This window comes from Pleurodeles waltl, chromosome 2_2 (genome assembly GCF_031143425.1).
Source record: "Pleurodeles waltl isolate 20211129_DDA chromosome 2_2, aPleWal1.hap1.20221129, whole genome shotgun sequence".
In the NCBI taxonomy this organism is placed as follows: Eukaryota; Metazoa; Chordata; class Amphibia; order Caudata; family Salamandridae; genus Pleurodeles; species Pleurodeles waltl.
Window position 1 is genome coordinate 507,683,195 of NC_090439.1, and position 27,225 is coordinate 507,710,419.

The 27,225-nt window shown below is 44.5% G+C and overlaps 1 protein-coding gene across 4 annotated transcripts in view; it reads left to right on the plus strand.

Moving 5' to 3' along the window:
• The window catches only part of RBBP8 (RB binding protein 8, endonuclease), a 382,091-nt gene that overhangs the window by 204,269 nt on the left and 150,597 nt on the right, over positions 1-27,225 (plus strand). For all 4 annotated transcript variants that reach the window (XM_069220014.1, XM_069220013.1, XM_069220015.1 and 1 more), the window contains one exon: positions 26,865-27,046. In XM_069220014.1, coding sequence (XP_069076115.1) covers positions 26,865-27,046 — 182 coding nt within the window. The remainder of the gene's footprint in view (positions 1-26,864; positions 27,047-27,225) is intronic.

Consider the following 27,225-nt stretch of genomic DNA (forward strand, 5'->3'; position numbering starts at 1 on the left):
CAGGTGGTAGCTTCAGACTAAGCCTCAAATGTGTGGCCTATCCTCAGAGCAAAAAGTGCTTACTCATCTACTTGCTGCATCTTGTCAGATGTTCTCCTTCCTCAACCTATAGTACCAACCAGCTAATGTGGTCTTGCACTGTTTCACTGAGAAAAGCGTAGGGGTGGAGGCTCATTTACAGATCTCCTTTGCTCATTCAGCCCAGATGGTGTTTTTATTTTATTTTAACCCCTTCGCTGCCAGGCCTTTTCCCCCTGCTGTGCCAGGCCTTTTCCCCCTCCTGTGCCAGGCCTTTTTTTGCCTATTTGGGGCAGTTCGCGCTTAGGCCCTCATAACTTTTTGTTCACATAAGCTAACCAAGCCAAATTTGCGTCCTTTTTTTCCAACATCCTAGGGATTCTAGAGGTACCCAGACTTTGTGGGTTCCCTTGAAGGAGGCCAAGAAATTGACCAAAATGCAGTGAAAATTTCGTTTTTTTAAAAAAAAAAATGGAAAAAGTGGCTGCAGAAGAAGGCTTGTGGATTTCCCCCCGAAAATGGCATCAACAAAGGGTTTGTAGTGCGAAACTCAGCAGCTTCCTAGCTTTCAGGAACAGGCAGACTTGAATCAGAAAACCCAAATTTTCAACACAATTTTGGCATTTTACTGGGGCATACCCCATTTTTGCAATTTTTTGTGCTTTCAGCCTCCTTCCAGTCAGTGACAGGAATGGGCATGAAACCAATGCTGGATCCCAGAAACCTAACCATTTCTGAAAAGTAGACAAAATTCTGAATTCAGCAAGGGGTCATTTGTGTAGATCCTACAAGGGTTTCCTACAGAAAATAACAGCTGAAAAAGAAAAATATTGAAATTGAGGTGAAAAACACATCAATTTTTCTCTATGTTTTACTCTGTAACTTTTCCCTGCAATGTCAGATTATGGAAAGCAATATACCGTTACGTCTGCTGGACTCCTCTGGTTGCGGGGATATATAGGGTTTGTAGGTTCATCAAGAACCCGAGGAACCCAGAGCCAATAAATGAGCTGCACCCTGCAGTGCGTTTTCATTCTATACCGGGTATACAGCAATTCATTTGCTGAAATATAAAGAGTAAAAAATTGCTATCAAGAAAACCTTTGCATTTCCAAAAAGGGCACAAGATAAGGTGCTGAGGAGCAGTGGTTATTTGCACATCTCTGAATTCCGGGGTGACCATACAAGCATGTGAATTATAGGGAATTTCTCAAATAGATGTCTTTTTTACACACTCTCCTATATTTGGAAGGAAAAAATGTAGAGAAAGACAAGGGGCAATAGCACTTGTTTTGCTAATCTATGTTCCCCCAAGTCTCCCGATAAAAATGATACCTCACTTGCGTGGGTAGGCCTAGCGCCCGCGACAGGAAACGCCCCAAAGCGCAACGTGGACACATCGACAATTTTGGGAGAAAACAGAGGTGTTTTTTGCGAAGTGCCTACCTGTAGATTTTGGCCTCTAGCTCAGCCGGCACCTAGGGAAACCTACCAAACCTGTGCATTTCTGAAAACTAGAGACCTAGGGGAATCCAAAGAGGGGTGACTTGCGGGGCTCGGACCAGGTTCTGTTACCCAGAATCCTTTGCAAACCTCAACATTTGGCTAAAAAAACACATGTCCCTCACATTTCTGTGGCAGAAAGTTCTGGAATCTGAGAGGAGCTACAAATTTCCTTCCACCCAGCGTTCCCCCAAGTCTCCCGATAAAAATGATACCTCACTTGCGTAGGTAGGCCTAGCGCCGGCGACAGGAAACACCCCAAAGCGCAACGTGGACACATCCTAAATTTTGGAAAAAAACAGAGGTGTTTTTTGCGAAGTGCCTACCTGTAGATTTTGGCCTCTAGCTCAGCCGGCACCTAGGGAAACCTACCAAACCTGTGCATTTCTGAAAACTAGAGACCTAGGGGAATCCAAGGAGGGGTGACTTGCGGGGCTCGGACCAGGTTCTGTTACCCAGAATCCTTTGCAAACCTCAAAATTTGGCTAAAAATACACATGTTACTCACATTTCTGTGGCAGAAAGTTCTGGAATCTGAGAGGAGCCACAAATTTCCTTCTACCCAGCGTTCCCCCAAGTCTCCCGATATAAATGATACCTCACTTGTGTGGGTAGGACTAGCACCCACGAAAGGAAAGGGCCCAAAACACAACGTGGACACATCACATTTTTTTATAAAAAGCAGTGCCTACCTGTGGATTTTGGCCTGTAGCTCAGCCGACACCTGAGGAAACCTAGCAAACCAGTGCATTTTTGAAAACTAGAAACCCAGGGGAATCCAAGATGGGGTGACTTGCGGGGCTCTGACCAGGTTATGTTACCCAGAATCCTTTGCAAACATCAAAATTTGGCCCAAAAAACACTTTTTCCTCTCATTTCGGTGACAGAAAGTTCTGGAATCTGAGAGGAGCCACAAATTTCCTTCCACCCAGCGTTCCCCTAAGTCTCTCGATAAAAATGGTACATCACTTCTGTGGGTAGGCCTAGCGCCCACAAAAGGAAATGGCCCAAAACACAACGTGGACACAACATATTTTTTCACAGAAAACAGAGGTGTTTTTTGCAAGGTGCCTACCTGTGGTGTTTGGCCTGTAGCTCAGCCGGCCCCAGGGGGTGGGGGAGAAATGCCCTAAAATAAATTTGCCCACCCCCCACCCTCCCCCGCCGGGAGCGACCCTTGCCTACGGGGTCGCTCCCCCTGCGTGACATTGGCACCAAAAAACAAATCCCCGGTGCCTAGTGGTTTCTGCCCCCTTGGGGGCAGGTTGACCTAAACTCAGCCAATCTGCCCCCAAGGGGGGCAGAAATGGCCTAAATACAATTTGTCCCCCAGGGGAGCGACTTTTGCCTGATGGGTCGCTCCCCATCTCTTAAAAAAAAAAAAAAAAAAAAAAAAAAAAAAAAAGAAAAAAAAAAAAGAAAAATTCCCCTGGCGCCTAGAGGTTTCTGCCCCCCCCCCCGGGGGCAGATCGGCCTAATAATAGGCCGATCTGCCCCCTGGGGGGGCAGAAATGGCCTAAAATAAATTTGCCCCCCCAACACCCACCCCCCCCCCGGGAGCGACCCTTGCCTACGGGGTCGCTCCCCCTGCGTGACATTGGCACCAAAAAACAAATCCCCGGTGCCTAGTGGTTTCTGCCCCCTTGGGGGCAGATTGACCTAAAATTGGCCAATCTGCCCCCAGGGGGGCAGAAATGGTCTAAATACAATTTGCCCCCCCAGGGGAGCGACCTTTGCCTGATGGGTCGCTCCCCATCTCTAAAAAAAAGAAACAAACAAAAAAAAAAAAACACACAAAAAAAATTGCCCTGGCGCCTAGAGTGTTCTGCCCCCCCCCCCGGGGGCAGTTCGGCCTAATAATAGGCCGATCTGCCCCCTGGGGGGGCAGAAATGGCCTAAAATAAATTTGCCCCCCCAACACCCACCCCCCGTGAGCGACCCTTGCCTACGGGGTCGCTCCCCCTGCGTGACATTGGCGCCAAAAAACAAATCCCCGGTGCCTAGTGGTTTCTGCCACCTTGGGGGCAGATTGACCTAAAATTGGCCAATCTGCCCCCAGGGGGAGAGAAATGGTCTAAATACAATTTGCCCCCCCCAGGGGAGCGACCCTTGCCTGATGGGTCGCTCCCCATCTCTAAAAAAAGAAACAAAAAAAAAAAGAAAAAACACAAAAAAAAAATTGCCCTGGCGCCTAGAGTGTTCTGCCCCCCCCACCCCCCGGGGGCAGTTCCGCCTAATAATAGGCCGATCTGTCCCCCGGGGGGGGCAGAAATGGCCTAAAATAAATTTGCCCCCCCAAAACCCCCCCCCACCCCCACCCCCCCCCCCGGGAGCGACCCTTGCCTACGGGGTCGCTCCCCCTGCGTGACATTGGCGCCAAAAAACAAATCCCCGGTGCCTAGTGGTTTCTGCCCCCTTGGGGGCAGATTGACCTAAAATTGGCCAATCTGCCCCCAGGGGGGCAGAAATGGTCTAAATACAATTTGCCCCCCCAGGGGAGCGACCCTTGCCTGATGGGTCGCTCTCCATCTCTAAAAAAAAAAAAGAAACAAAAAAAAAAAAAACACAAACAAAAAATTGCCCTGGCGCCTAGAGTGTTCTGTTCCCCCCCCCCCCCCCCCCCGGGGGCAGTTCGGCCTAATAATAGGCCGATCTGCCCCCCGGGGGGCAGAAATGGCCTAAAATAAATTTGCCCCCCCAACACCCACCCCCCCGGGAGCGACCCTTGCCTACGGGGTCGCTCCCCCTGCGTGACATTGGCGCCAAAAAACAAATCCCCGGTACCTAGTGGTTTCTGCCACCTTGGGGGCAGATTGACCTAAAATTGGCCAATCTGCCCCCAGGGGGGCAGAAATGGTCTAAATACAATTTGACCCCCAGGGGAGCGACCCTTGCCTGATGGGTCGCTCCCCATCTCTAAAAAAAGAAACAAAAAAAAAAAAAACACAAAAAAAAAATTGCCCTGGTGCCTAGAGTGTTCTGCCCCCCCCCCCCCCCCCGGGGCAGAAATGGCCTGAAATAAATTTGCCCCCCCAACCCCTCCCCCCCCGGGAGCGACCCTTGCCTACGGGGTCGCTCCCCCTGCGTGACATTGGCGCCAAAAAACAAATCCCCGGTGCCTAGTGGTTTCTGCCCCCTTGGGGGCAAATTGACCTAAAATTGGCCAATCTGCCCCCAGGGGGGCAGAAATGGTCTAAATACAATTTGCCCCCCCAGGGGAGCGACCCTTGCCTGATGGGTCGCTCCCCATCTCTAAAAAAAGAAACAACCAAAAAAAAAAACACAAAAAAAAATTGCCCTGGCGCCTAGAGTGTTCTGCCCCCCCCCCCCCCCCCCCCCCCCGGGGCAGTTCGGCCTAATAATAGGCCGATCTGCCCCCAGGGGGGGCAGAAATGGCCTAAAATAAATTGCCCTCCCCCCCCAGGGAGCGACCCCTGCCTAAGGGGTCGCTCCCTTTGCGTGAAATTCACACAAAGAAAAAACTCCCTGGTGTCTAGTGGTTTCTACCCCCCTTGGGGGCAGATTGGCCTCATCAAAATAGGCCAATCTGCCCCCAAGGGGGGCAGAAATGGCCAAAATATAATTTTCCCACAAGGGGAGCGACCCTTGCCTAAGGGGTCGCTCCCCACCTCAATAAAAAAAAATGAAACAAAAAAAAAAATGGTCCCTGGTGCCTAGAGGTTTCTGCCCCCCCTGGGGGCAGATCGGCCTAATAGTAGGCCGATCTGCCCCCAGGGGGGGCAGAAAAGGCCTTCCCGAAAATATGCCCCCCCTGGGAGCGACCCTTGCCCAAGGGGTCGCTCCCTTTTGTCAATAACAATAAAAAAAAAAAGAAATCCCTGGTGTCTAGTGGTTTCTACCCCCCTTGGGGGCAGATTGGCCTCATCAAAATAGGCCAATCTGCCCCCAAGGGGGGCAGAAATGGCCAAAATATAATTTTCCCACAAGGGGAGCGACCCTTGCCTAAGGGGTCGCTCCCCACCTCAATAAAAAAAAATGAAACAAAAATAAAAAAAAATGGTCCCTGGTGCCTAGAGGTTTCTGCCCCCAGGGGGGGCAGAAAAGGCCTTTTCAAAAAAATGCCCCCCCTGGGAGCGACCCTTGCCCAAGGGGTCGCTCCCTTTTGTCAATTTCAAAGAAAAAAAAAAAATCCCTGGTGTCTAGTGGGGTTTCAAAAGCCGGATTGCAAGCAATCCGGCTTTTGAAACCCTCGGAGGGACTTCAAAGGGAAGGAAATACTTTTCCTTCCCTTTGAAGCCCCTCCGGGCCTCCCAGGTGATTGAAAAAGAAATGCTTTTGCATTTCTTTTTCAATCGCGCTGGAAGCAGAGCATCCAGCGCGACGAGGGAGGCCCCTGTGACACATCAGCGTGCGCGCGCTGACGTCACAGGGGGGGGTGGGGGGTGGAAGGGGAAGGTCTTCCCCTTCCATCCCCGACTTGGGGGGGGAGGGGGGTGCACGGGGGCGCGCTAGCGCGCCCCCAAGTTCCCCTGTGCCATGGACGAGATGATCTCGTCCAAGGCACAGGGGAACTGTAGCCTTGGACGAGATCATCTCGTCCAAGGCACCCAAGAGGTTAAACAACATTTTATTGTTTTCAAAAAAACAGAAAGCAATAGCTGCCAGCATTGCACATAATAAATACTTTAAAAATGACATGCAGGTACATATAATAAATAAGTTCAAAATCACAACCAACCACGTAAAGTCAGAGTGCAGAACTTAATCAAACAAACCATTAGCCCACTACAGCTTGCAACTTCCAAACTACAACTAACTCCTCCACCTACAGATACCCACTGCAAAGCTGTCATATGTGTAGCACCACAATGGCCGGCATCATCAAAGTTCACCTACAGTAGTTATAAATCCTGACCAAGACGACCCATGCAGGTGTTGTAACAAATCCCAACCATTAGGCAATAATGTTCTCTGATGGGGAATTGAGTTGTCTGTTTGTCTTTTCAGTGTTCATTAGGCTTATTGGCAAGGCTCGAGGTCATGTTCTGAAGGAGAATCATCCTCCCTAGTTCTGGAAGTGCAGAGTAAAATGACTTTCTAAGTAGTAGAAAATGTAGTTATTACTACTGATGAGAGTATTTTTGAGACAATTAAAAACGAAAGTATGTATATATATATATTTTCTTTTGTCCTTTTTTTTCATGGGCAAGCACCTTCTTCTGCAATAGATCCAATGATGCCACTGATCTGGACATACTGCATGAGCATTTCAGGTGGCAGCTTGGATTTCAGGTGGCAGCTTGGATAGGATTTTGTCTGTTACTGCTTTTTTCCGTTGGGAATATTTGTCTTATTATAGTAATTGAAACAGGCCAGTATACCATGCATTTGCCAAGCTAACAGCTGGGGTCTGACTGTTGGTGTAACATCATGATCCGGCTGATTGTTTTATTTTTTCTGCGCAGTTCCTTCTTCTGCAAAGAAGGAAAATACCAAAGCAAGAAGACACTGTTCATCACTGGATTTCACAAAGTAATATGGGAAAATTCTAGTAGTCTGGTGCTTTTTCCTTTAGAGGAACTGACCTTGCTTACTACCCTGCTACCTGAAGGCCTGCATGCATGAGCTTCATGAGCTTGAGCATTGCCTTCTTGTTCATTTATTCTTATTCAGGCTAGGCTAGGCTCCTAACTTTATTCCTCATCAGTGGTTTGAGGGATCAACCTTAACATAAAAGTCAGTTTGTTAGTAATGTGTTATCTGTTTTCTGCTGTGATATTTCCATTCATATTGTTTTGATGGTTCTCATTCCCCTAACACTTAGAGCAAAAACTTACATTGTCTAATTTTAAGCCGCTGCTTTGATGAAAAAAAGCCTCACTGCTGCTTTTGGTAGTACTTTCAAAATGTTAGCTTTTTATGGGTTTTTCCTTGGAACTTCATGGCTCTCAGCTTGGGGATAAATTTTTGTACTTTACAGTCTCACTAAGAAGATAATGTTTATCACAGGATTTTAGACCAGAATTGTGTGTTCTTCTTGATTATGCATCCTATGGCTCAATCTTTTCGATTTTGTTTTTTGAACACACTTGCTCAACAAAGGAATTAGGACATGTTGTTTAGCTAATTGTTTCAGCTTTTGGAAATAAGTCATGAGATCATTTTGTAAAACTGAGATTCAGATCTTTTCAGATAACTCAAGACTATCTGACTTTTTCCTTAATTAGAATTTCCATTTCTGAGAATTTTTATAAACAAGCATTGATTGCGAGCCAGTTGTGTTGCCAGTTTATTGACACCATATAATTCCTGTGTCCTCCTACTGGCTGAAAAATGTTGAGAACAGCGAACTGTTAGAAGGAAAAAATAGGTCGAGTAAATTTGTACATCAGGGGCTGCAGTATTCTTTCCTAATGCTAGAAGTATCTTAAATAAAAGGTTTTCCAGCTTCTTTCTTTTTTTGGCTCTTACCTAGTGCACAGTTGAGCTGTTTGGTGCGTCATATTTATGACCCAAAATTGGATCATCCCACCGCCTCCTTGCTTTTGATGTTCATCAGATTTACCTCTCTGTGGTTTTAGTTTTCCATTAAAGTGTCTGCAAAACTATTAAGATAGATATTCTCATTACATAATTTAACTAATTCTTGATGTGGCTGCAGTTGTTTAGCAATTCCTCACTTTTCAGAGGTTGAATATGTCAGAACCTAGGCCTAATAATTAAAAACATCTGTAGAAATCACACGTAAAAGGTGGGTTCCTACAACAAATAAATGTAATCACACAACTGCAATAAATTTGTAAACTGCAAATACATTAACCAGAACACCTTGAAAACATCTGACTCGCACAGCTTTACTGCATATGGTATTAACTTCCTTCAACTAATGCTGTTAATGTATACTAAACCCATGCATAAGGAATTGCCAAAACTACAGCCATATGTCTCTAACACCAAATTGTACAACTGCAGCTAAACAAGTAGACATTGATAGCAAACCCATGTTTCATGACCGTAGAGTTAAACATTCTACCCCAAATCACAGAAATTACACTACACCACCCTAAGGGGCACATTAAAACACAGTACCGAGAATATGTACCCAGGATCTGACCTTTAGACACGTCTACAACCCGAATCACTGGACAGAATTACACCAGATTTGGCAGAAAGCTGCCTTTCAGTACGCAGATAGATCTTTAGCTTATTTGATGTAAATCCGTTGAGTAGTAGACCACGGCGACTTCGCAAATAATTCGTGAAAATTCAGTCACAGGGACTGTGATGGGGAGTTCTTTTGCTCCTAGCTGTGCCTATTTGTTTATGGGATGGTGGGAGACACAACATGTGATGTCGGAAGAAAATGAAAAATGGGCTAAACACATAATTCTCTGGACAAGATATATTGATGATATTTTTGTAACATGGGACGGACCAGAGAAAGTACTACAGGATTTCTTGGACTGGTTACCTAACAATCAGTTTAATATGAGTTTTACACACAAAATACACAGACAGGTTATGGAATTCTTGGATGTTGAGGTCATAGTCGAGGATGATATCCTTCAGACCAGACTCTTTCGCAAACGTACAGCAGGAAATAGCATATTACATGCCAACAGACGTCACCCACCTAAACTTAAGTGGAGTATACCTTATGGGGAATTACTCAGAGCTAAAAGAAACTGCAGTACACCCCAAAGTTTTCACAGTGAACAAGCAAAAATTATTAGGAGATTTATATCTAGGGGGTATCAAAGAAAAGTAATTAAGAGGCCTGTGAAAGGTGGCTGGGGTACCAAGACAAAATCTCCTTGTTCCAAAAAGTAAGAAGGTAAATGAGAATGTTGTGAGATGTATTACTACCTATAATACTACCTATAATGTCCGCTCGGACCAGGTGAGAAAGATTTTGAAACAATACTGGCATCTGGTAAGAACAGATAGGGTGATTGGCCAGATTGTAGGCCCACGTCCAAGGATAACATATAGAAAAAGCAGTTCCCTACAGGATATGCTTGTGCATAGTTACCAGAAGAAAGACAGGGAAACTTTCTTAGATAAACAACAAGGTTTCTTTAAATGTGCAAAATGTAAGGCCTGCAAAAACATTGTGAATCGCAAAACATATCTACTACCCACAGGGCAGGAAGTCCGGATTAAAAATATTCTTGAATTGTAAATCTGACTTTGCTATTTATGTGATTGCCTCCCTGTGGGGGCTCCGATATGTGGGAAGTACAATTTTTCCCATGAAGAAACGTATTTTGGAACATTGGCGGGCCATCAAAAACAATGATGTTTCCTATCCGGTGGCTCGCCACTGTAATTTGATGCATCAAGGAAAAATTGAAGCAATGTCATTTTTGGGGTACAGGGTACAACTAACCCCGAGAGGAGGTGACAGGGAATGGATCCTGAGAAGAATGGAATCCGCGTACATAATTCGACTCAACAGCAGACATCCGTGGGGATTGAATAAGGATGAGGAACTTTATGTCCATATAGGGTAATCCTCATATTATGCAAATAGTGTCATGATTGATTTTAAGTGGAATCATAGATGGCATCCTGTTGATGTTAGGCTGGTTGATGGGTGATGGGGTAAATTTCTCTTGGATTATTGATGATTTGCTTTTGATCGCTGGCCCAAACTCCCAAGATTAGTCATAAAGAAGGTTTGAATTTGATGGAGTGTATCCAGTAAACATTATAAATGTCATATGTTTTGAAAAATGGCCACTTGGCCAGAAATAGTGGTGACCACTGTGTTAGGCAGTTGGTTATATGAGATATGAGATAGATATATATGTATATATATATAATTTATTTGTTCGTTCATTTTGAAATTTACAAATATGTAAATGATGATTGTTGTAGATATTTGTATTATATGTAGGATTTTGATTTATCACAGATTTTTGGTTTGGGTTTACATGGTATTTCCTTTATATAACGATCTGTCTTCTATGTTTAGGGAAACAAAGGGTATAATGTCTAAGGGATAGGGGGCCTCTGTAATGATCTGGGCTGATGAAGAAGACCGCAACGGTTGAAACGCGTAGCCATTGCAAGTCAACACATTGTTTCCTTTAAAAGACTAACAGCCTGAAGAAAATAAATAATCAAGTTGTTTTGGAGTGCCCCAAGATTGGATATTTTCTTTGTTGTATAATTATGTGTGTGTGTTCGTTCGTGTGTGTGTTCGTGTGTGTTCGTGCGTGTTCTCATTTCTTTTACTGGACGCCTTCCCAGGTTGTGCTATTTAATGCTGATTGGTATCCAACAGCAAGCGATGCCCCCAGGCTAAGAGTGGGCCCATCTTTGTCCCTCATCACCTGGCAGAGGCTGGTTTGGGCCAGCCCCTTTGCTCATTCTCGGGAGGCTCCATTTTCACTTTACTTTTCTAATACCTGTGACATTACTTATCTTTTTTTTTTGCTGACATTCGGGGGTTTGTCTTTCTAGTAGTGTCAGTTTTACTTTATTATTATTACTGGCTATGGAGAAGAGGAACACTGCTGCCAGCACCAGAGCCAAACAAAACAAGAAGAAAATTAGCTAAACATGCTGTTACTAACTTTTGTGGTCCAGTAAAATGCCAACCTAATCAAATAAGTGGAATCCATACTGCACATTAGCGGAAGACCTTCTGGCCAAAACAAATTGTATTACCTAAATTATTTGGAGAAAAGGTTTTAATCGCCTTGTAGCCAGCCTTGAAAGCTGCTTACTATCTCCACAAAGTCCCAGTGGCACATCTGACTTTTCTTTCTTCCAGTTACGATCTGTTTTATGATATTATTGTTGTGTGTGCAAATTGATTTACCCCTTCGTTGCAGGATGGTGCTTGCTCCAGTAGAGTTATCAGAGCGCTGCATGACGTTTGTGTTGTGTGGAGACCCACACTGTGTACATGTCTTAGGACGTCTTGATGCCAATTTCTATTGAAATTATCACTTTGATTGCCTCATTGAAAAATGAGGTTGAGACTCTGAAGCATATGGTGGTTAATCTAACCGGTTTACTTACTAAGTGTGATCCACATATTGTATGTTACACAGATACCTTACATATTTTAGCCCCTCAAACTATAACACCCATTCCACAAAATATAAGTTACATAGAGAATAGGGGGGGTTGACAAGGATTGGTCTCATACCAATGTCCAAAAGTCTTATTACCCCATTGATCAAACTAGTGCAGCTTTATTGCGCCAAACTCCTATTCAGAGGGGCTTTAATTTGCTTTTGCTTATTTCAGGAGTGAGTGATACCACAGTAAGAAGAGGGAGGGAAAGAATACCTCTTCATGCACAAAAGTTAGCACATTGAAGGGGCCTTTTTGCAGTCGGGGAGGAGCTCTTCCTGTTGACAGTGCAATGATCATCTCACAGTGCACTATTACTTGGGAGTAATGCAGCTCCAATTGCGTCAGCTCCTTTGCTTGCCACTTTGTGTTTAATGTTCCGAAACTGCACCCTGGACCAGGCAAGAATTTTGAAACATTAAAAAAAAATTAGGTGGTCAATTGGATTAGACCAGTGCATAACTGTTATTCAATAGTCCATGAAGATTTGGCAACGCAGAATGTCACCCAGACACTTTTGCCCAATGGGATTATATTAAAATTATATTGAAAGAGGCCAGGATAGTGGAAGGTTTACTAACTCTCTACCTTACGACAAACCCTTCCCAGGGCTCTTCACTGGGAGATGGCAGCTGCTTTTAGGCTTTCAAACGACAATCCACATGTGCCACATTTTGATCAAATTACTCCATGGCGGCATAATAAGAACAGGAATGACAACTTAGAGAGTAGTAAATCACACAGGCACTTTGCACCTCCCCTCTTAACATCAAGAATGGAAACAGATTACGAACCCCAACTTCAGCAGGCTGAATAATTGCCCGGGCTTGTTAAACCTGTCCCGCCCTTTTCATTTGAGCAAGCTTGCAGAGTCAGCCTGAAGCCACTGAATGAGCACAAAGGATTACAACGTTTAGCGGGCACTGGTTTTATTCCTTCAGTTATTTTGAATGGCAAAGGGGCAGTTTTTATCACAAATTGTCGCACCTAAAGTTTTTTCTAGAGCTCCTACAACTTGTGAAAGATCTGTAACCTTGCTTAATTGTTATGTTGCAGGTGGCAAGCTAAAGCTGGGTGATAAGGATTGGGGGGGTGTCTTTGGTAGATTCACTGGAAGTGTGTATGTTTCAAGAAATATGATCTATGGGTGAGATACATCGACAAGGTTATAGTAATCACCAAGTGTTAGCTAAAGGTCCACTGCTGGCCGGCGATCAGGTACCCATAGTAATATGGGTTAAAACGTCCATGGCTTTCAATGTAAAACCAATTGTCACTGGGTCTTCTGATATACTTTCCCTAAAAGTTTACCCTAAGAGCAAGCAAACAATTTAATGTGTGTAATAGACGTTCTCCACACTCTACTGAGTCTGTCACTTAACATTTTCTGAGGAATGTTATTAGTGCGCATAGAGGGGATGCTGCCCTTATGATTGGGGGTGATTTCAACACCGTTTTTGAACCATCAGGGTTAGGTGGCCAGGGAATAAAATGATTATTGAAGCATCCTGAATCTGCCAACGTCTCTGAGAAAAAATCCCTTTAAATCAGACCAGCAGATGTTTCCTTATCGTTTAGAGACTGCTTGTAATGGTAATACTCTTTCAGATCGTCTGGTGACTCCTACATTTAAGAGAAGTTCCTGCCAAAGTACTATTGATTATACATTTATTAATATTTCTTTGTAGCATGCACTTAAAGGATATGAAAGTACTAGATAGACAAGATAGTGGCCACAATCCTTTACCTTTTGACTTAACCTCTTCACTGCTAGACTTCCTGGTCTACCCCTCACCCCCAAATCCCTGTGCTAAGCCTTTTTTTGGGGGTAGTTCGTGCTTGGACCCCCATAACTTTTTGTCCACATAAGCTATCTAGGACAAAGTTGTGTCCTTTTTTTCCCCAACATCCTGGGGATTCTAAAGGTAGCCAGGGTGTGTGCATTCCCCTGGACGGGACCCAGAAATTAGCCAAAATACAGCTACATTTTGGAGATTTGATGGGGGGAAAAAAGTGCTGCAGAAGAAAGCATCTGCTTTTTCCCTGAAAATCGCATCAATAAAGGGTTTGCTGTGCTACAATCACCACCTTTTCAGCTTTCAGGAACAGGCAGACGTGAATCAGAAAGCCATGTTTTTCAAAAGTTTTGGCATTTTACTGGGACATATCACATTTTTCCTGTTTTTTGTGCTTTCAGCCTCCTTCCAGTTAGTGGTAGAAATGGGTGTGAAACCCGTGGTGGATCCCGGGAAAGCTATACAGTTCTGAAAAGTATACAACATTTTGAATTCAGCAAGGTCATTTGTTTAGATCTTTCAAGATTTTTCTGTAGAAAGTAACAGTTGAAATAAAAAAAAATGGAAATTGAGTTGATAAAAACAGCATTTGTGTCTGTTTTCATCTGTAACTTTTTCTAACTATGACAGATTTTCGAAAGCAATATACGGTTATGTCCACTGGACCCTTCTGGTTGCAGAGATATATTTGGGTTGTAAGTTCCCCAAGAACCTGAGGTACCCAGAGCAAATAACTGAGCTGCACCTTGCAATATTTTTTTCTTTGTTCACCGGCCATACAGCAATTCATTTGGTAAACTATAAAGAGTGAAAAACGGGTATCAAGTAATCCTATGTATTTCCAAAATGAGCACAAGATATGGAGTTTAGAAGCAGTGGTTATTTGCACATCTCTGAATTTGTGAGAACCGGTACTAGCATGTGAATTAGAGGGCATTCCTTAAAATGACTTCTTTCTTACAGACTGTCTTACATTTAGAAGGTGTAACACAGAGAAGGACAATTGGTAATAACAATAGTTCTGCTATTCTGGGTTCCCCCAAGTTTCCCACTGAAAATGGTACCTCACTTGTGCAGGTAGACCTAGTGCCCGTGACGGGAAACTGCCCAAAACGCAACGTGGACACATCACATTTTTCCACAGAAAACTGTTTTGTTTTTTGCACTTTGCCTAGCTGTGGAATTTGGGGTCTAGCCCACCCGGCACCTAGGGAAACCTAGCAAACCTGTGCATTTTTGAAAACTAGACACCTAGGGGAGTCCAGGACGGGGCAACTTGTTTGATTCTCACCAGATTTGTGTTTTTTGTTACCCAGAATCTCTTGCACACCGCAAACTTTATGGGGGTGAAAACACCATTTTCCTCATGTTTCTGTGATAGAAAGTTGTGTAATTTGAGAGGAGCCACAAATTTCACGTTCCTCTCAGTTTCCTGATAAAGGTGATACCTCACTTGTGTGGATGGGCCAAGTGCCTGCGAAAGGCAAGGTCCAAAAATGTGTAGTTTTTGAGGGGAAAGCAAAGTGGGTCCAAAAGGAAGTTTTATTTTGTTTAAATACATTTTTAGGCTGACTAGGCTTTGGGTACCCACAAAGTGAGATACCATTTTTATCAGGAGACTGAGGGGAATGCTGGGTGGTAGGAAATCTGTGGTTTATTTCTGTTTCTGGAAGAATATGGCACAGAAATGAAAGGAAAATGCGCGATTTTAGTTACATTTTGAGGTTTGCATGGTATTGTGGGTAAGAAAACTTGTTGGGATCCACAAGATGCACACCACCTTGTGTGTCTAGTTTTCGAACATATAGTTGGTAGATTTTCCCTAGACAAGAAGCAAACACACTGTCAAGTCTTTGATTTCTGTGATGTACCAAACAATCAAGTTGTGGAAAAAACTGTTGGTTCTGTTAAAAAGGGCCACTCACCCACTAAGCTAGTTTATGGCATTCTCCATCATAGATGTCCCACCTGAGACACCTAGTGTGTCAGGGGTGTGCTTTGATGCCCCATTTCAGCAGAGCTGGGTTTTTTTCATGAGTTGAATTCCCAACTGAGAGGAGAAGTGTAAAAAAATTGTCTTGTGTCCACTCACCAATATGGTATGTTTTTAATCGTGGTAACATTGGAGAAAGGTTAAAAAATTTGAATTTAGGACATTATAGCAGTAAGAGACTTGATAGCGTGCTCGCTTCTGGTAGTTGTTGATAGTAATTTGGGAAGGTGAACAAGCTGTATCGTCTTACTCTCCTTATTGGTACACATACATACTGGTTGGATTTGACGAGGGTGAGTGATTGATGAACAACCATGAGGCTCAATAGTAGAATACCAGCCAATGTACATTCGGAAATAGTAGATGTATACTGTAATACTCTCATACAGCATATACATCTTAATTCCATAACGTGTCCTCTTGCTAGGAATGTACTGCCTAAAAACCAAATGGTCCTTGAAGAGGACCAAAGACTCCTTCACAGCTATTTCTTTCCCTAGAACATAGATTTCTGAAAATTGATCTACAAAGTGATCAAGTACAGGCTGAAAAAGGACGGTCACAATCAAGTTGATCTTGTGGCAATGCTGAAACACTATCAACAAATGCAACATGATCTTGGGGAAATACTCTTCCAAAAAGGTTGCCGGCTCTATTCTCCAGAATACTTTACCATGCACCACATGCTACATTTTCTCCAAATGCTCCCACTGATCACTCAAAACACATTTTGAAAAGCATATCTGTGACCTCATTAAAATGTACATTGATGACCACCAAACTGATGGGCACTACCCCAGCAATAGCATATAGTTACCACCTTTTCTACAGTAACTTCAATTTGATGGAGCTCTGGAAACATAAAATACATTCTGTAAATGCCAAGCACTATGTGTGATGTAATGCCAAATGTAACAAAACGGCTACTTGTCAAGAATCAGCCATGATGTTGTGGTTGTATGTTTCAAAATCGAACCACTGGAAAATCCTATTCAATCAGAAGTTAGGAAACCCAAAGCAATGATTATCCTTTTAAACATTGCACTTACATGTTTAGCTTTACATGTTTACCTGAAAACAACATTGCTCTAAGCCTACGCAATCCCTGCCAAATTATCTGGCTATGAACCCAACTTCAAATTCTTGTTCCGGGCTTACAAACACAAACTTAAACACTTGGAGACAACCCATATTAGTTTCCATTTTGGTGTAAAACATTTTATCAAACGTAAAGGTTTAGCTTGATGAAAAGAAACACATTGTTTAAAAAGTAATTTGATATTTGTGCCAAAGTATATAATAGACAATCCTGTGATCAATATTTCTGAAGCAAAAAAAGTTAGCTAGAACTCTAACACATTGAGAAAAATAAGCTACCATGGACTATGCAAATATAAGATGGTAGGGTGCATACATGAGGGATCATAGCTTTATAGACAATCAGCTAGTGCTCGCTCATAAGGCACCTAGACACTTAGCTTTCCCCCACAAAATCCACCTGGCCCCTTACCCACCCCCTCAATAAAGTCCTACCGCAGCAATGCAGACCTTAATCATCCAACTCTTTGGCGCAACATTCACAGAGTCAGGGTGTGTAGTGATAGGCCTTAACATTCAATGTGGCCCAGACCCAGTGTTCTACACATCCTACCGGAAAAATGTAATGGCTTACTCCTAACTGAACATAAATTGCAGAGAAGTGGATTGCAGCTCAAAAGTGTGAAATTCAGGCTGCTTCTTAATATCCAACACTGCCCTCTTCTTGGTAAAGTGTCAGGATGCAGATCTAGAAATAAGAGAAACCAGGCACCGCCATACTCGACCTCCTTCCTAAATGTTCCGATCCTCAGAGCTCCGTCTCTGAGGCTTGTTGAATGGAGTAGCACCACCAGTTGAATGGAGTAGCACACCAGTAGCACCACCAGAATTCCAAAGATCCTCAGGTTGTCACTCTCTAAGAGACTAACTTGTATCAGATCCTCCATCTCTGTCATCAGCTCAACCTAAGTACTTCCAGGTGTCTTGCATAGGTTAAGTGACACCCAACTTGCTCAATAATGCGGTTCTAAAGTCGACTAGCTCTGCAAGTGAAGAAACTGTTGGCATCTGCTCTCTCATATTTGACATGAGCATCTAGTTTGATAAGTGGCTGTTCAGAAACCAACACTCTCTGCGGACCCCCCAAACAATTTTTACAGCCTGCACCATTGTGGTGACATTGAAAGTTTTCATAGCCAGATCTCTGTATAATGTTTTCAGGTCTTGTGAATTGCAAATCATCTTAAGTCTGGTTTCTCAGTGGCAGTTTCTCAGGTTCACCAGCCCCTTTATAAAGGAAGAAAACCATAGCCTAAAAATTCTTCATTGGTCCACTTTTAAATCCTACCTGCCAAGTTCACTATATAAAAGTTCCTTTCAAAGATGGCTTCCATTTGGCCCTAACTTTAACATTAACCAGTATGTGTTCTTCTCAATTCACGTTTGACTGCATGAAATTCTTCTCCCTCAAACTCGATTACATCACCCCACAGACCATCTTCTCACTTGCTGCTACTCAAATTGTAGGTCTGTCTACACCAAAACCTCTTCCATAGCCATGTATTTTAGCTCACATTCTCCCTTTGTCCTTCTTGCCCAAAGTGTCCTAGATTAGGCAACAAAAAATGGTCATCGCATTTGTCATCCACACTAATCACTCCACATTATTCCATGCCACTATAAAAACGATTAAAGAAGATGGAGTTAGTATCCTCATCAGCACATCCATTTCCCTTCCACCCTGTCCACCACAGTACTATAACCCCCTACTCTTCAACAGTCATTGGTATCGCCTGCTCATTTCAAATTACATTATTGAGCCATGGTCAAGATGGCACCTGTGTAGGAGCAAATTCATGGAGTTTTGCTGCCCTGCAGTTGGCAAACAGACATTAGCAGCACCCCAGGGACACTGTAACCGATGCAGTTGTGTCTGAACACAGGCCGAGGATGGCGCCTGTGGGGAACGAGCAGTGATACAAGAAAAGATGCCCTGGGGCACAGAAAGGCAGCCTCGCTACTCGAAAATAGCAGCCATGTGGTGAGGCCGACGCCTACTCCCCGAAGGACGCAGGGCACCATTCGACATCCTACATCCCGCTGCGGACCCGGGCAGAGGTCCTGAGTGCACCTCAGCTCCCGCTGACACGCCGCACCGGAGGAACCAGCAGCTGTGCAGTGCGACACTGAAGGAGACTTGTTGGAGGTTTCCACGAGAAGACCACGCGCACCCATCAAGCGGAGAGGCTGGGGTTGTGGTGAAGGCCTGCACAAGCCCAACGAGAGGATCAGCGGTGGTGAAGAGGAGATGGGGTCACTGGATCTGAATTGCCTGCAGAGCGGGTAGGAAGCGTCTCCTATTTCTCCTGCCCCTGTTTGAGGCTTCTACGCAGTGCGATGGACCAATACACAGATGGAGTAGAGGCCAGTGGGGTAGTTTTGTTGGTAAGAAAGCATGGACCCCGTAAGTGCTTAGTCCACCACAGGAGTTGCTTCTCTCCCAACTACACACCTAGGCCCATGGCTGTGGCCTATACAAAGCGTGCACCCTGAGATGTGGTGACTTGGGTGCTTCTGCCAAGTGGGATCCCTGGTGCTGACACCTGGCCCAGTCTAGCGCTGTGTAAAGAAAACCCCGTGCAGTATACCAGGACACATGGTGGATCTGGTATAAGGCGCATGTTGAAGTTGGAAACAAAGGTGTACAGCAGGACTCACGACCTGGCACTTTCCACCCTACATCATGTCTACACAGCGGACCAAGAAAGACTCCTCTCTGAAAGACCTGCTATACAAACCCCTGGCAAGGAAGGGCGACCAACTGAGCCATCACCTGTGTCTCTGCCGACTACAGCGGACCCTACAGGTGACCTCCTTGCTGAAGAGCAGGTGACCCGCACCTTCTTGGAGATTCTCTTCAGGACACTAAGAGAAGAGATTACAGCCCTCAAGAGAGATGGTATCAGATGTCAAAGACATTAAAAAGAGTTGGATGACATTGGGCAACGAATGGACTGCCTTGAGAGATCAGGTGATCAAAGAGAAGAGGAACTCAATAAGCAATGCAGAGAACTGCTGGAGTTAAGGAACAAGAATGAAGACCTATTGTACCGCATGGAGGACTTTGAGAATCGTTCATGCTGCTCCAACATTCGCATTAAGTGTGCTCCACTCCAGGCAGGTGCAGGTAAATTGGAGGGCTATGTGCTGCAGCTCTTCCAGCCGTGAGCGCCATAATTGCAAGATGGAACTGTAACATTAGACCACTCCTACAGAACGGGCAGACCTGCGAAGACACCTGTTACTCCTGGAGATATTCTTACCTGCCTCCACTCATATAAACAAAAGAGACTTATCCTGGCGACTGTAAGGGACAAGCCCACCATTGCCTTCAAGGGAGCAAAGTTCAGTATTTTCCAAGACCTCTCTCTGATCACTCTCCAGCGCTGCCGCACATTGTGCCGGCCACAGCTTTCCTAAGCAAAAAGGAGATCGGTTGTAAGTAGGGCCATCCATTCCGGCTAATATTTGTCTGGAATAAAACTCATGTGACCCACATCTTAGAGGTGGCACACTCAATGTAAGGCTTCGACCAGGTAACTGATGATGTACACCCACGCAGGCCACAGTCCTCCATGGGGATAGCTGGTGGCGCCCGAAAGTGCCAACAAGGAGGGGAAAACCTTCACAAAAACTTCAGAGCTCAACAGCCACTGGGAGAGGATGGCCCTGCTGAAGCACCTTCGGCAACATGACAACCCTTCAGAAACAGAATGATTGAACCCCTAAATAGGACTGAGTAATGTTCTGTCCGGTGCAACTCCGTAATGCAGCCCACATGTCATCTAGATCTAGTGGGTGCAACTGCATTGGTATTGAAGACTGCTTATGGAGCGGCAGGGCTTCTCCCCACCCTCCTCTTTGCAGAATTCTCGGATCTAAATGTGATATATGTCTCCTTCAGGAGATGCATCTCCTCAGGAGAGATTGTCCCGCATGCTGGTTTGATTGCCAGTTCTTTTCATCAGGTCCACAGAAGAGAGCCGGGGTGGCGTTGCTGCTGGCTACACACTTCCTGTGCCATGTACTGCAAACTCAAGCTGAGGTTCAGGGTAGGCTGCTGTCACTTCGCATTGCTGTGCATAATTACCCCTTCACAATAGCCACAATTTACGCTCCAGATGAACATCAGGAACCCTTCCTCATGAATACTGTGGGACGTGTGATGGCATCCACTGATACCGACATATTACTGGGGGGACTTCATCCTGATACCTGTATGGACCGGTCAACACAGAGAGTGGGACAAACCGAAGCGTTTACCTTCGCTGGACTCTTTTGGTTCACAGATATGGGGCTTGTAGATGTATGGCGCACACAACACCCCACTGACAGGGCTTATACGTTATATTCAGATGCCCACCAAACCTATGCCAGGTTGGACTTATTCTTTACCTCACCGAATCTCACAACGGCAGTAACAGATGTTGACATAGAGACAGCGGGCACTCTCTGATCGCTCCCTCATTTCCATAACTTTACATCTCCCACACACCTCACCACGATTGGGCACCTGGCACCCTAGTGCTAAGCTCTTGCAATATGAATAGGTTATTACTGAAGTCACAGAGTCCATACGCATGTATCTTGCCACTAATGATACCCATGACACCTCTATCGCGTTACTATGGAACACCCTGAAGGTAGTCCATGGCACATTCATAGCCATTTCTTCTCGATAAAACAAAGAGTGTAGAGGTAAAATGCTCCTTTTGGAAGGTAAAATCCAAGAACTCAAGGAAATACACAAACACTCGGGAGCACATAAGATATGTCATCAGCTCCTGGCAGCACAAGCAGAACTCGGGGCCCTAGATATTGATAAAGCACAGTATGCATTGTTGCTCCTTAAACAAAAATTCTACTGAGGGGTTAATAAAGCGGGTTGTCTCCTGGCCCATCAGTTGCGAGTGCCAGTAGTTTGCCATAGAATAACAGAGATTGGGGGGGGGGGGGGGGGATAAGGCGTGGACATGGATAAACCCTCCTGCAGGACCATGACATCGCAAAGGCGTTTGAACATTTCTACGCCACGCTGTATATGGCGGAGGCGCTGGATGACGCAAGCATACCCCAGTGTCTCACTTCACTTCACCTGGAAAATATGCCCATTCCCGACTCTACTCCACTCGACAGGGATATAGATATATCTAAATATTTTGACAAGGCCAAACTTGCGCCGGGCAAGGCTCCTGGCCAAGATGGTTTTCCATCTGATTTCCACAAATGCTTAATCTCAACACTTGCCCCTATACTAACACATTTACATAACTCATTCAGCTCATCAGGAACCCACCATCAGAGTGATTCCCAAACCCAGAAAAACCGTACACAGTGTGCCTCCTATCAACCTATTTCATTACTGAATGACAATGCCAAAATTTTTACAAGTATTTTGGCAGCTCGTTTGGCTCCCTATATGCAGGGTCTAATAGATCGGGATTGAGCAGATTCATACCTGAACGTGGCTGTAATGCTAATATCAAACGCATATGCCATCTCATAGACAAAGCCCACCGTTCATGCACACCGGCAATCTTGATGTCGGTTGATGCACAAAAGGCATTCATCAGGGTCCACTGGCCATACCTTTGGGAAGTTTTACTGAAAATCGGCTTGGGCCCGCTCTTTCAGAAGTGGGTGTGGTGTAACTATGTGGCTCCACAGGCCTGAGTTAGGGTGAAAGCATACTGTTGCAATCATTCGATATAGCACGCAGCACAAGATAGGGCTGTCCCCCCTTCCTTTTGCCCTATACATGGAGCCATTGGCAGAGACGATAAGAAGCAACCCCCACATACAGGGTATCTATATGGGGGGCAGGGAACACAAACTAGCTGTGTATGCTGACAACGTTATGGTCTCCATTACCCAGCCCCACACGTCCCTCCCACCCGTAATTGCTGAACTGGAAAACTTTGGGAACATTTAAGGTTTTAGGGTTAACCTCCCAAAGACACAGATCTTGAACTTGACTGTCCAACAGACACTTCAACACTGCATTGTCCAGCAATTCTCCTTCACCTGGGCTACACATGGTATCGGCTTTGTGGGCCTTCATATCCATTCCACGCTAGAAAAGACAGTTGAGCTGAACTATGCTGGGCTACTCACCATCAGCAGCAAAGAAAGATCCAGTAGGGATAAATCCGAAACCAAATAGCTCAGTGAAAACATAAATTATTCACTGGAAAAATATATTTCTTTATTCAAGATAAATAAATTAAATAAAATTAAGCGTAGTGTCTACAGGTCACACTCTCACAACTGTGTGACAAAAGACGGAATCTTATATACAACAAATAAATTATACAAGCAAAAAATTACATGTCAAGAAAAAAGTGCTATACAATAACCTGTACATGAAAAACAAAAAATGTTAAAAAGAATTGAATGTAAAGTTCCTTTGAGCACCGTTATCTCTTAACCTATAACTGCTTAGCCAGGCAGTGGCAAGCAGTATTATGTCGAGGTAATGCAATAAATGGAAAAGACTTATCGTCCATCAGCAGAAAAACTATCGCTGGTAAACCATCTCCGATACAGTCCAATATTATTTACATCCAGTTATTCGAAAATGTCAGTACGCAGTCCTCCACTGTTAAAGTCAACGCGTTTCGGCCTGTATAAATCTGGCCTCCTCAGGACAACACGAACAGTGCCTTAGCGGTATATTGTAGCTCAAAATAGTGTTCCAACATTGAACGCTTCACTAGGGTTGACAACAACCACCGGGTTGCTGTTGACAGCACGAGCCATTGCTGCATCCGCACGGCTCGGTCAGGCCCCTGAGGTGCCTGCTCCAGTCGTCAGCCACTAAGGCTCCGCCCCCTCGTTACCGCGCTAACGGGCTCCGCGTGACCGAACGCCGCCTTGCTCCGCCCGCATCTGGGGTTGAAATTTCCATTTGGGCTGGGGTCTTGCGTTGCCAGGGCTACTCACCATCAGCATGTAAGTCGGACCTACAGGCCTGGACGGGCGTGGGGTGGGGGCCACCGTCTCCTGGTTGGGACGAATAGTAGCAATAAAAATGACACTCATTCCCAAAATATTGTTTGTTTTGCAGACACTGCCACTTGCGCCTGCCCCACATATTTTAGACATATTGCAGACCCTGACTGACTCTTACATCTGGGGAAAGAAAAAGGCCCGTATATTGAGGAAATTGGCATATTGGCCCATGAAGGAGGGTGGACTGGGAATCCCACATTTAACCCATTATTATCAGCCTGCTCAGCTCCAATGTATGGTTGAATGGTCCTGAACTGAGACGGAGAAGCATTGGTGCTTCATCAACCAGGCGATGGCCTGTATCCACATTTGGAAGGTACCCTGGTACCCCAAGCCATTTACACCCATCGGGTTATATCTGTCCCCAGTCCTCTGGGCAACAATGGGCACGTGAGATTAAGTACAGACTATGAAGTCTCCATCAGCACGCATTTCCCCACATATGCTGATCTTGGGAAACCTGGATATTCCACAGGCACTGCATGACGTCTCGTTCATGCACCGGCATACCTCTAGCTGCAAAAAGGTGGGGGACTTTTTTGACCAGGAAGGTACCCTGGAGTTCTCACAGCTTCAGGCACCCCAAGGCCTCCACTCCCCTCCCCTCACCTGCACATTAGCAATACTTACCTATACCACATTGGATTATGCAGCCCCATATGTGACCACATGCCAGCCGCCCTCTCACTCCCTTTGAAACATGGCTTCTGACTAGGGGCACAGACAAACATCTTATTTCTGTTTTATATGCATTCCTTAACACACCACCGCAGTATCCCTGGCACAGAGACGCTGAGAATAGGAATGTGAGCATACTTTTACTCTTAGGGAGTGGGCAGATCTCCTACAACATGCTCGCTTTTTGGTACGAAGTGCCGATGGTCTAGACCACTTTTTGAAGATTGTACATTACTGGTATTACACTCTAGCTAGATTGTTGAAGTGGAAACAGGGAGCAATGGATGCATGCTGGAAACACTGCGGACACGTTTGGACGCTGACACACATACTCTGGCAATGCCCCAAGTTGCAAAGCTTCTGGACAGAGGTCTTAACCGACATTAACCAAGTGTATGACACAGTCTTGCCAAGGTTTCTTCGCCACATTCTCCTGGGTCTACCTAATGCACTAACCTAGCCCTTGGGCTCGGCGAGAGGCCAAGCCATTCCCTTGCCATTGGGTGCAGCTACACAAATGATCTTGGCGAAGTGGGGCACAGACACCATCCTGTTGATCCTAGATTGGCACTGTAAAATCGGGTATGAAGAAATTAACAACAGTGGCAGAGCACAGACTCCCCCAGTGTGATAAAACCTGGGGACCCTGTATTCTCTATCTCTACCAAGAATTTCGAAAGCTCCTATCCACGATATCTGAGAATACTCACTCCACCACCACCACCCCCACTCCACAAAAGGATCCATCCCTTAATATGGCTAGGTGCTGGTCATGCACAACTGCACTTGCCTCTTATGCCACTAACTAGTGAAATGCCAAACCCATCTTGCCCAACCCCTAATTGTTGTATCGCACTGAGTTCTGTTTTACTCCCCTGCCTATTTGTATGTTTTCAATACCCAGAAGGCCAATGGATGTAGGCATGGGAATGTTTTACTGATTTTCTCAGATAAATTTAACAGTACAACAGAATTAAACCATAACATTACATTATTATTTTAAAATGACCTTCTGGTTCTTGATGCCATCCATGATTTCATTGTGGGGGACTCCAGCAATAATCATCTGTACCCCTACTTACTCCACACCCACCATCCGCACCTCACCATTTGATCATTTTGTCATCAACATGTAAGCAAACATCACACTTTCTCTCACTTTCCAAACTTACATCTACAAAAAAAAAAAAAATACACCTCCTCTGGACCAAATCCACAATCATATAACATCCCTACCAATGAAGAATTAAACCGTATATTTCTATCTGAACTGAACACCCACCGATCCCTTGATTCCTTAATAAGTTTTATCCCTTCGGTCCCCAAACCATTCTTGGATGCTTCTATTGATCCATGTCCCAACAAAAATAGACCTTAGCCTGTGTGTACCTTGATTCCCTAAATAGCACCCTTGACACAATCTCATAACTATACTTAATCATGATCCACAGAAAACATCTTGGACCCTACAATCCTCTATTTTTCATTCTCCTCCTCCATTTTATGATGGCTAATTGTGAATTGCTTTACTTCAAATTTCATCAATACATCAATACAATCTCCAGTGTCTTTAATGTGTGACCAATCAGAGGTGTAGCAAACTTGCTCATGGGGTAATGAAAAGACTGGTTAAAGTGGAGCAACACCATGATGTGATATATGGATATGCTAGCAAAATCACATAATCTGCTGCTCATACACCATTGACAGTGGCAGAAGTGCATTAACTGGACATATTGGCAGCTGGTAATGAATTGTTACCTGTTCATAATGAAATTTGGTCTAGGTATGTTAAGTAGGCTTCACTGTCACTGCCCACAGTGTACTAAATGGGCACAACTAAGACTGGTCATGATGGGTAAAATGTAAATTGGCCTCAATGTGCTGACGCTTTATAATGGAAAGGAACTATACCTGTATGTAATGTGCTACTTAGGGTGTGCTACATAGGGTGTGCTAAATAAATATGGCAAGAGGTCATGATTTGGTAGGTACTATGGGAGGCAGAATGTATATGCTAACAGGTGTAATGAAATTGTCCAATGTCCAGTATCCATTATGCCCAGTTGATATTTTATGACCTGTTGCCATGATTCACCGTTAGCACATTACTGCCACTGTTGAAGCTGCCTAAGAAGATGATTATGGATTTTTGACATTGTACCCACTTTTTACTTCATGGTCATGTTCCATTATAACCAGTCTCATCATATCTGTATGTGCCTGGTTGCTACCTCTCTGATGCTTTTAGAAGTGATATCGATTTGCACAGATACTGGGCAAATAAGACGTAGACACAGCCCAAATTCCTGGTCTTCACACGTGCAGTCTCTGGGTTTCCATAGGCCTAAGGCTTGCACACTCATAGGCCCAAGATGTGTGCACGAAGTTCAGGGAAAATGTGAACACAAAGTCTTGGCACATCAGAGATTTACTTGGCATTGGTCTGGGGTTTGTAATCATATAGAGACTTTGGGCTTGTAGATGCACAATCCAAGGGCTGGTGCACACTCTTCCCGGCTTTTATTCCTGACTCCACACTCAATTAGCAAAAAGGAAAAGCGGAAAATGAACAGTTTTATGAATTGATCATTCATTTGTGATTATTGTCAAATTACCTCTTAAATGCACTTACGGTAATTGTAAGTACTCTAGAATATGCTGCTAATAATAGATGTTTTAGATGCTGAGCAACTTTCTTATGTCTCCTTTTTTAGAGGAAACTACGAGGAAGCAGCAGCAAAAGAAGTGGACTCCGAGGATGGCGTGATACCAGATTCACCCCTTCATTCATTTACTCACCCCATTGCCAGTCGAATGCGAAGAAAGAAAGAGCATAGGCACGTCCGATATGTAGAGCATACTGGTCCAAATTTAGAGCCATCAGAGTGCACACATGGTATGAGCCTGTTGCAGGTGTATTCACTGAAAAACAAAGTATGTTGCAACAGTCATTTTTAAGGACGACATTTGATGTATTTGGTTTGAAAACCTATATAGCGCTGGATTTCCAAAATCTCAAAATGATTACAAGCAGTGGGATCGCAGAGGTAGGTTAACGAATAGGCAGAAGGACAT